Here is a 10,848-nt window from a genome sequence, read left to right as displayed (position 1 = left end):
CGATACTGTTCATTCTGGAAGAAACAAATAAAGACCTCAACTTTTCATAGCACAGACCCTTTGTGCTGAAGAATGAATCCACTAAAAAGGAATATAACTTTCCATTCTGAAAAAAAAACGAATTTAATACTAATAATACTAATTTATCAAAGAAACACTGATGCAGCCCTTTTATGCTAAAGAACAAATTCATCTTGCAAACAAAATTGTATGTGAAAATATGTGAAAACCATGTTTACTTTTTACATTGACAGGGATTAATGAAAAAGCGAAAACGGCCGTAACGGGGGCAGAGACAGGCGCCGGAGAGCGGAATGAGTACCTGTAGGGCATCCCGGTCCTCCACAGGGAGAGCCCGTGGGCCCGCAGGAACTCCTCCAGCTGCCTGCGCTCCTGCGGGGGCTCCAGCCTCTGCCCCGCCCTGCAGCAGGCCCCCGGGGCCGCCTGGGAGGCGCCTCTCTCCGGCCGCGCCGCCCCCCTCAGCCTGGGGCAGGGCATGTCGTTACAGGAGGCCCTGTACAGGTACATCTGCGCCCTGGCCTGTGCTCTGCAGCTACGAGCTGTGCTCTTCAGCCGTCAGCTGTGCTCTTCAGCCGTCAGCTGTGCTCTCCAATGATCAGCTGTGCTCTTCAGCTATTAACTGTGCTCTGTACCCTGTTGTAGCATATAAACTGTGCTTTTTACGTCTCTTTAGTGCTAGCAACTGTCCTTTTTATGCTGCTGTAGTGGTATCAACTGCATTTCTTATGTTGCTATACCACCGTCAACTGTCCTTTTTACTTCGCTATAGCGCTATTGACTATCAACTGTACTTTTTACTTCGCTATAGCGCTATTGACTATCAACTGTACTTTTTACTTCGCTATAGCGTTATTGACTATCAACTGTACTTTTTACTTCCCTATAGCGCTATTGACTATCAGCTGTACTTTTTACTTCGCTATAGCACTGTAGCGGTAACAACTAGTTCTAATGACCTTCGGTATGCACTTATTGTACGTCACTTTGAATAAGTACCGCTGTACTGGTATCAAATGCACTCTTTACACCTCCAACGAGATTGAGTCTTTTCTTTTGAATGAACCCTTCTTGTTTTTATTGTCTGAAGGAAAGAGAAGTGAGACTCTCATCTGCTCTGTGGTGATCCTCTCTGTGCCACCTGTAGAGTTCCTTTAGAGTTCCTGTAGAGTTCCTGGAAAGTTCCTTTAGAGTTCCTGTGGAGTTCCTGCAGAGTTTCTGCAGACAGTTCCTATAGAGTTCTTTTAGAGTTCATGTAGAGTTCCTGGAAAGTTCCTGGAAAGTTCCTTTAGAGTTCCTGTAGAGTTCCTGGAAAGTTCCTTTAGAGTTCCTGTAGAGTTCCTGCAGAAAGTTCCTGTAGAGTTCCTGGAGAGTACCTGTCCCAACACACAGTGAGCAGTGTACGTTTCTTGATTCCCCTGCCCAATAAATATTGATTGATTCCAGAATAGTCTCTCTCCCTCCAACTCTGACAACATTGCCACCTCCCTCGCCCCCTCGCTGTTTCATATCCTCTTTTCCACTTTCTCTCTCCTCCCTCTCCCACTATTTCTCTTTCCATCCCTCCCATCCCCCTGTATATTTCTTTGACCCTCCTCCTCTCATTCCACTTTGTGAGTGAAAGAGAGAGAGAGAGAGAGAGAGAGAGAGAGAGAGACAGAGGGAGAGAGAGAGAAAGAGAGAAAGGGGGAGTGTGTATGAGAGAGAGGTGGTAGAGTGTGTGTGTGTGTGTGTGTGCGTGTGTCTGTGTGAGGGGTGATGTATGGTATGTGAAACAGAAGCTGAAAAACAGCTGTGTTTTCTGTTTGTTTGTATTTTTTGCCTTCAGGGTATGGAAAAAAAACAAAATCCCTGGGTTGTGCCAAGCCATGGCACTTTATTGTGAGGCTGTGAACTCTCACAATAAAACACAGGACCAGACTTTGAGCTTTTACAGTAAAACACAGAAACACAGGACCAGACTGAGAGCTCTTACAGTAAAACACAGGACCAGACTTTGAGCTCTTACAGTAAAACACAGAAACACAGGACCAGACTTTGAGCTTTTACAGTAAAACACAGGACCGGACTGAGAGCTCTTACAGTAAAACACAGAAACACAGGACCAGACTGAGAGCTCTCTCAGTAAAACACAGAAACACAGGACCAGACTTTGAGCTTTTACAGTAAAACACAGAAACACAGGACCAGACTTTGAGCTTTTACAGTAAAACACAGGACCGGACTGAGAGCTCTTACAGTAAAACACAGAAACACAGGACCAGACTGTGAGCTCTTACAGTAAAACACAGAAACACAGGACCAGACTGTGAGCTCTCTCAGTAAAACACAGAAACACCGGAGGCGTCTCTATGAGGCTAGCGCAGGCCGGTAAGTGGCGGGGCCTCCGTTCCCTGGATCGCGGGCGCGCGGCACCGCGGCGTTGGCGTGGGCGTGAGTCAGGACCAGGAATACCCCGGGATCAGGAGGGGCCCGCGTGCCCCTCTATCTCCGCGTGGCGTGGCTATTTCTGGAGCCGCGCAGCCTGTTTTTCACCGGAGGTGTTGATCCGAGTTTACTGCTCCACAAACAGGCATGTGCTCCACCGCAGAATGCGCGAGGTCGGCCCCGGTCATAAACGCGGGCGCCCTCCGCCAACGCGCAGGTCCCAGCTCCGCCAACAGGGGTCGCTCTGCTCTCAGTCTGGTCCTGTGTTTCTGTGTTTTACTGTAAGAGCTCTCAGTCTGGTCCTGTGTTTCTGTGTTTTACTGAGAGAGCTCACAGTCTGGTCCTGTGTTTTACTGTGAGAGCTCTCAGTCTGGTCCTGTGTTTCTGTGTGTTACTGTGAGAGCTCTCAGTCTGGTCCTGTGTTTCTGTGTTTTACTGTAAGAGCTCTCAGTCTGGTCCTGTGTTTCTGTGTTTTACTGTAAGAGCTCTCAGTCTGGTCCTGTGTTTCTGTGTTTTACTGTAAGAGCTCTCAGTCTGGTCCTGTGTTTCTGTGTTTTACTGTAAGAGCTCTCAGTCTGGTCCTGTGTTTCTGTGTTTTACTGTAAGAGCTCTCAGTCTGGTCCTGTGTTTGTGTTTTACTGTAAGAGCTCTCAGTCTGGTCCTGTGTTTCTGTGTTTTACTGTAAGAGCTCTCAGTCTGGTCCTGTGTCTGTGTTTTACTGTGAGAGCTCACAGACTGGTCCTGTGTTTCTGTGTGTTACTGTGAGACCTCGCAGGGATAGCTGTCGCCATTCATTCACCGTCCCCCTGTAGAGAGCGCTGAGCGCGAAGCTTTTGTGGGTCACACGGAGCACTTTCTCAGAAAGAGGTGGCAGCTTGTTTGGCTGACACGTGTCGCTGCTCTCTTCTACACGGGTCGAAACCGCTGTTCCAGCCCACGAGTCCCCGACTGCCCTCACTCTGCACATGTATCACAAACATATGAAGTGGTTTGTGTTACACTGCCAGGCAGGTGCTACACAAATTATTATTATTATTATTATTATTATTATTATTATTATTATTATGATGATTATTGTTATTATTAGTATTATTATTATGACTATTATTGTTGTTGTTATTATTATTATTATTATTATTATTATTAATATTATTAATAATATTATTATTATTTTAAAGTGTCAAGCTAAAAAGAAAAGAAAAAGACCACAAGAAGAGAGTAGGTAGAGGGGGGTGTGCTTTTTATCATCAGAAAGCAGGAAGGTCACCAGCTCTCCTGTTCTCTCTTCACCTTGCTCTCCAGCTCACAGCCAGAACACGCCGGCACGCACATTTCTGAGCGCCTCAGCCATTTTCCCCTTTTGTGTTCAGCACTGCACCAGTCCTGTTTTTTTCAAACGTTTTTCTCCTTCTTTCCGTACGCCCTGCGGCAGCTGCTTTTCAGCAGGAGCGGGTTACCCTTCCGGAATGTTATTCCTTCGCCAGAGCTCAAGAACCCCGCTGCTTTCCCCGGGCACCGGGAGCGATTGTGACATCACACCTGCATGGGAATGTTCTGTTCGGGAACATTCTGATCACTTATCTGTGACCTCACGCCTGGGCAGCAGAGGGAACAGAGCTGTGGGCACAGTGCGTCGGTGTGCGCGTCAATCCTACGGCGGGATCTGACTTTGGCGGATCTGCAGAGCTGGCGGGGCGGCAGAAGGCCTGCGTACAGGGTCTGGGGTGTGACAGGCTTGCGAAGAGGGCACTGCGCACTTGGTGCAGAACGGCTGTTCCCTGCAGAGCGTGTGATAGGGTCAGAACAGCTGTCCCCTGACCACTGAATACTGGACATAACCCCCCCACCAAACCGCATTACTCTGACGAGGGGGGGGGGGGTGGAACTTTCTGGCTAAACCCCCAACAACACACCCAAGACAATGTCAGATACACACTCACGTACATACACACAAATATTTGTTTAGAATGTTGTTAACTGAACATGTTGAACTGAACAGGGCCAGTCCAAAGTTTGGACACATTTACCCTTTTTGATCTTTTTCCTATGAATGTTTTACTGAAGCAAACAATTCATACGTGATCAAAGTGCAGACTCTCAGCTTTTATTAAAGGGTACTTTTGTACATTTTGGTTTCACCGTATAGTACGTACAGTACTTTTTATACATAGCCTCGCATTTCAATGTTTAACAAAATGTCAAATAAAGTAGTCGTGCTTTGTATTTGGTTACATATCCGTTGCATGCCATGACTTTCTGAAGTCTTTGACCGATCAACATCACCAGAGTCTGGATATCATATTTTTTTGTAGTGATACAAAAATCTCTTTGCATTTGAATGGATCTCTATGGAAACATTTGTTGGCTAAATGACTTTATATCATCAAGGGTCCAAGATATCATACGTGCCTCAAACCATCGTGCTGCTGCCAGATATGCTGTAGATGGTAAAGGATTGGCATTTATATAGCGCCTTTATCCAAAGCGCTGTACAATTGACACTTTTCATTCAAGCATTCATATGCAAGACACCAGCCTGCTCAGGGACATTTCGACACACCCAGGGCGGAATCAAAACGGCAACCCTTCCACCGCCAGACGACTGCTCTCACCGCCTGAACCAATGTCACCCAAAGATACCACACGGGACATTTCTCCTGACGACTTTTCCAGTGGAACGCAATCGAAGAATTATTCAGAAGAGACAGCCCTTGAAGTATCAACAGCAGATGTAGTAACAGTATGGTTGGTTGGAGGCTGTTTTGTTACCTCAGCAGACCCTTGATGACTGAAAGCCTTTAAGGGGGGGGTGGCAGGGTGGGGGGGGGGGCGGGGTTGTCCGGGACTTCAGTGCACATAATGTTATAATTTGCATAAAGTCAAGTCATTTTGATTTGAATTTTTTGGTCAACAAAATCCTTTAATTGTTCCCGGACCTTCACTTAAGTGCTGACAGTTCATACTCCCCTTTAGCTACATCAGGGTCTGGCTTATTTTAAGATTTGTTTAAAACAGCCAAAAGCGGTTGGAAGATACAATAGAGCTTATAGATAATAGATAATCGGCCGAAACAGCAGCTGGAGCTCAACTTGCTAGATGAATTCTGTTTGTGAGTGGCCCATCAGAAACAGCCACTTGTTTCAACGTTTAGTTTTTTTGTTTTTTTTTACTTTGGGCTGCAAATGGAACTCACTTCCCCACATTTTCCCAGTCTCTAGTAAGCAAGATGAGTTTGTTTCAAACTTCACAGTTTTGTACATGTAAATGCATGTTTTAGCATACTATGACCTGCCCAGTCTCTTCCTCAGGGCAATCAGTAGTTTGCAGTTTACGACCCATTGACCCATCTCCACCCTGGAGTAAATGACCAGCTTGAAATACCAGCTACTAGCAAAACCTAGCTTGAGGTGTTTTTTTATTTAAATAAAAAATAAAATATTTATTTCAATATTTGATTAAAGAAGCGTATATATACATCGGGCCTAAACAGCAACTGGTGTTAGACTTAGACTGTAGTGTAGGGAAGGATACATTTCCTGCTTCATTGTTCTTGGATGGTCACCTAACACCTCAATCGTACTGAATGGTCAAGGGGGGTTAGGAAGCCCATACTGAATGATTAAGGGGGTTTCACTGTCTGCTTTGCTGACAATGACCATTTGGTTTCCTTGATCACATCATATGCTTACAAAATAATGTGTATTTGTCTGCCTGTCACCCAATCAGGGACAACTACCTCTATTTTACATCAGGAGGTTTGGGGCATAAAAGCTCATTCCTTTCTAACATGAGTTTGTAATTGAACTGCCTTGCTTTTACACGGTATGCTTCATACAGTAATTAAAGACTATTTTTGCTATATGAATACATTGTTGCTAACCTGAATATCGGACTACTTGTTTTACTGCACAAAGGACCAAATTCCTACAGTAGAGAAATAACAAAGACTCCCATGATACGGCCACACAACGACCCAGTTACCTCGCCCGGAAAAGGGAAACCGGGGCCCCCTGCTGGAGCCAGACCTGGGAGGGGAGCTCGTCGGCGAGCGTCGGGTGGCTGGGCCTTATCCCATGGGGCCCGGCCGGACACAGCCCGAACTGGTCACGTGGGGTCGCCGCCCTGCGGGCTCACCACCTGCAGGGGTCGGCATCGGGTCGGGTGCTTTGCCCAACGGGCAGTAGGCAAAGGCGGGGATCCGGGCGTGCTGATCCTCGACGTCGCAGACTGGTTCTGGGGACGTGGAACGTCACCTCTCTGGTGGGGAAGGAACCGGAGCTAGTGCGGGAGGCGGAGCGGTACCAACTAGATATAGTTGGGCTCACCTCCACGCACAGTACTGGTTCAGGAACCAAACTCCTGGAGAGGGGCTGTTCTTTTCTGGAGTTGCTCAAGGTGAGAGGCACCGGGCGGGTGTGGGGATACTCACAAGCCACCGGCTGAGCGCCACTGTGTTGAAGTTCCACCCGGGGAACGAGAGGGTCGCCTCTCTGCGACTACGTGTCGCTGGGGGGAAAGCTCTGACCGTCATTTGTGCTTATGCACCAAACGGCAGTTCAGAGTATCCGGCCTTCTTGGAGTCACTGGGCGGCATCTTGGAAAGGGTGCCACCTGGAGACTCCATAGTTCTGCTGGGCGACTTCAACGCTCACGTGGGCAATGACGGAGAAACCTGGAGGGGGGTGATTGGGAGGAATGGCCTGCCTGATCTGAACCCAAGCGGTGTTTTGTTATTGGACTTCTGTGCTGGTCTTGGATTGTCGATAACAAACACCATGTTCGAGCATAGGGTAGCTCATAAGTGTACTTGGTACCAGAGCACCTTAGGTCAAAGATCGATGATCGACTTTGTGGTCGTATCATCAGACCTGCGGCTGTATGTCTTGGACACTCGGGTGAAGAGAGGAGCAGAGCTGTCAACTGATCACCACCTGGTGGTGAGTTGGATCAAGTGGCCGGGGAGGCTGCCGGACAGACCCGATAAACCCAAAAGTGTAGTGAGGGTGAACTGGGAACGTCTGGCGGAGGCCCCAGTTCACGAGGTCTTCAACTCCCACCTCCGGAGGAACTTCTCACGCATCCCGGGGGAAGCTGGGGACATGGAGTCCGAGTGGGCCATGTTCAAAGCCTCCATTGCAGAGGTGGCAAGCAGGAGCTGTGGCCAGAAGGTCATCAGTGCCTGTCGGGGCGGCAACCCAAGAACCCGCTGGTGGACACCAGCGGTGAGGGAGGCCGTCAAGCTGAAGAAGGAGGCCTTTCGGGCTTGGCTGGCCCGGGGGTCCCCTGAAGCAGCAGACAGGTACCGGGTGGCCAGAAGGGCTGCGGCTTCGGCAGTCGCTGAAGCAAAAACCCGGGTATGGGAGGAGATTGGGGAGGCTATGGAGAAGGACTTTCGGTTGGCCTCGAGGAAGTTCTGGCAAACCATCTGACGACTCAGAAAGGGAAAGCAGGGCTTGTCTCAGGCTGTTTTCAGCAGGGGAGGAGAACTGCTGACCCGGACTGGGGATATTTTGTCGGTCGGTGGAAAGAGCACTTCGAGGAGCTCCTGAACCCGAACAACATGTCCTCTGTGGAAGAGGCAGAGACCGAAGACTCGGGGGAATCTGCACCTATATCCCTGGCGGAAGTTGCTGAGGTTGCTGAGGTAGTCAAAAAGCTCCTCAGTGGCAAGTCGCCGGGTGTAGATGAGATTCGCCCTGAGATGCTGAAGGCTCTGGACATTGTTGGGCTGTCTTGGCTGACACGCCTCTTCAGTGTCGCGTGGAGGTCGGGGACAGTACCTGTAGAGTGGCAGACCGGGGTGGTGGTCCCCATTTTCAAGAAGGGGGACCGGAGGGTGTGCTCCAATTACCGGGGTATTACACACCTCAGCCTCCCTGGGAAAGCTTACTCTAGGGTGCTGGAAAGGAGGCTCCGACCGACGGTCGAACCTCGGAATCAGGAGGAGCAATGTGGCTTCCGTCCTGGCCGTGGAACAGTGGACCAGCTCTTTACCTTGGCAGGGTTGCTGGCGGGGTCATGGAAGTTTGCCCATCCAGTCCACATGTGCTTTGTGGACTTGGAGAAGGCTTTCAACCGTGTCCCTTGGGGAACCCTGTGGGGTGTACTGCGGGAGTATGGGGTACCGGGGCCGTTGTTACGAGCCATCAGATCCCTGTATAACCAAAGTGAGAGCTGTGTCCGCATTCTCGGCACAAAGTCAAGCACGTTTCCTGTGGGTGTTGGACTCCGCCAAGGTTGCCCCTTGTCACCGGTCCTGTTTGTGGTATTCACGGACAGGATCTCAAGGCGCAGCCGAGGTGAGGAGAGTGTCCGGTTTGGTGACCTCAGAATCGCATCTCTGCTTTTTGCGGATGATGTGGTTCTGCTGGCTTCATCGGACCGTGACCTTCAGCACGCACTGGAGCGGTTTGCAGCCGAGTGTGAAGCGGCCGGGATGAGAGTCAGCACCTCCAAGTCCGAGGCCATGGTTCTCTGCCGGAAAACGGTGGATTGCTCCCTCCGGGTTGGGAACGAGTCTTTGCCCCAAGTGAAGGAGTTCAAGTATCTCGGGGTCTTGTTCACGAGTGAGGGTAGAAGGGAGCGTGAGATCGACAGGCGGATCGGTGCAGCGTCAGCAGTAATGCGGGCGTTGCACCGGACCGTTGTGGACCGTTGTGGACCGTTGTGGTCTTTCGTTGAGCTTGACTTGGTAGAGGAATTCTGTTCGTGAGTGGCCCATCAGAAACAGCCACTTGTTTCAACGTTTAGTTTTTATTTTAACTTTGGGCTGCAAATGGAACTCACTTCCCCACATTTTCCCAGTCTCTAGTAAGCAAGATGAGGGTGGAATCTTCTCTGTCCATAGGAGTTTGTTTCAAACTTTACAGTTTTGTACATGCAAATGTACATTTTAGCATACTATGACCTGCCCAGTCTCTTCCTCAGGGCAATCAGTAGTCATTTATTAATCATTCATTTCAATATTTGTTTAAAGAAGGGTATATATATATCGGGCCTAAAGAGCAACTGATGTTAGACTTAGACTGTAGAGAAATACCATTAGTGAGTGACCCATCACAAACAGACACTTGTTTAAATTTTTTTTATTCATCACAGGCACTTAGAAACACACAGTAGGCCTACGACTATGGGCGATTCAGACCAAATAACATTTACAGAAGGTGAGTTTTACCAGGGACATTTTGATGGTAGGAAATACTTAAATACCTTCTACAGGAATCTGGATGGCTGTGAGTTCTTTCCCTTTTTTTTGAACCACCTGAATGAAACATTTGCATCAGGCAAGTAATAATAACTTTATATCTTTCAAGCAATTTACAAACATAAACAGGTCAAATAAAAACTGTTTTTTATTTTTTATTTTTTATTTCAGGAAACCTCAAGGGCAGCAAGCTAATTGAAGTAGGATGTGGACCAACAATCTACAGCCTAATAAGTGCAAGCAAGTGCTTTGAAGAGATAGTGGTGTCAGACTTCACCGACAGCAATCGCAGGGAGATCGAGAAGTGGCTGAGCAATCAGGAGGGCTGCTTCGACTGGCTTCCCACCATCCAGTATGTCTGTGAGCTCGAAGGCAGAAGGTACTGTGAGAAATTGAGTTATATTTGTATTTTTGTCTATCTGTGCATGAAAGTAAAACCAGGCTTTTTTTTTGGGGTATATGATTTCAAACATATTGCATATATTTAAGAAATAAGAGGTAATTAAAGAGGTAAGCAACAAGAAGAATCGTCTCAACAGGAGGCTGGTGTTTATGGAAACAGATTAGCTACACTTGTGTCTGAGCCTAACCTATATACGCAACGTCAACCCATCGCTCAGTGCACATGGTAAAGTCAGAGGATTGCCGGTTCAATTCACGTACCTGTGGGCTTTGGATAGAAGCGCTAGACGAATGCAGTCCACTTCCGTTTATATCGGCTAGGTGCTAAGAGGATATCGCTGTGTGCGTGTTTCGGGAGCAGCAGGTCACCAGAAGAGGTGGAGCGGAGGCTGAGGCAGATCATGAAGCAGGTGCTGAGATGTGACGTTCGACAGGAGAACCCTTTCCACCCGCTGACCATGGAACCTGTGGACTGCGTGCTGTCTAGTCTCTGTCTGGCAGCAGCCTGCAAGGATATGGAAACATACCGGCTTGCCCTGAGAGGTATAGCAGCGCTCCTTAAACCTGGGGGTACGCTGGTCCTCACCGATGTTCTCAACTCATCGTTCTACTTTGTTGGCCAGAGTAGATTCTCTTCTTTGGATATTAGCCAGAGCTTCATCGAGGAAACACTAAGGGACCTGGGATTCTCCATCCAGCAGGTCAACATCCTGGCTACAAGAAAAGGCGATATCGAGACATTCAAGTTTGACGCCGAGGCATTTTTTTATCTGGTTGCTCAGAAAACAAAATAGGGT

General features: G+C 48.4%; 1 protein-coding gene across 1 annotated transcript; it reads left to right on the top strand.

The window, feature by feature from the left end:
• The first annotated feature begins 9,482 nt into the window (after nt 1-9,482).
• LOC133128947 (nicotinamide N-methyltransferase-like) lies at nt 9,483-10,845 on the top strand. Its single transcript, XM_061242755.1, has 3 exons — nt 9,483-9,728; nt 9,821-10,028; nt 10,416-10,845. Exons 1-3 carry the CDS (start codon nt 9,575-9,577, stop codon nt 10,843-10,845), a joined length of 792 nt encoding a protein of 263 aa, XP_061098739.1. The 5' UTR covers nt 9,483-9,574.
• The last annotated feature ends 3 nt before the right edge of the window (nt 10,846-10,848 follow it).

This window comes from Conger conger, chromosome 5, assembly GCF_963514075.1.
Source record: "Conger conger chromosome 5, fConCon1.1, whole genome shotgun sequence".
Taxonomy (NCBI): Eukaryota; Metazoa; Chordata; class Actinopteri; order Anguilliformes; family Congridae; genus Conger; species Conger conger.
The sequence above is the reverse complement of the archived record's forward strand: the minus strand, read 5'-3'. Positions and strand labels throughout refer to the sequence as shown.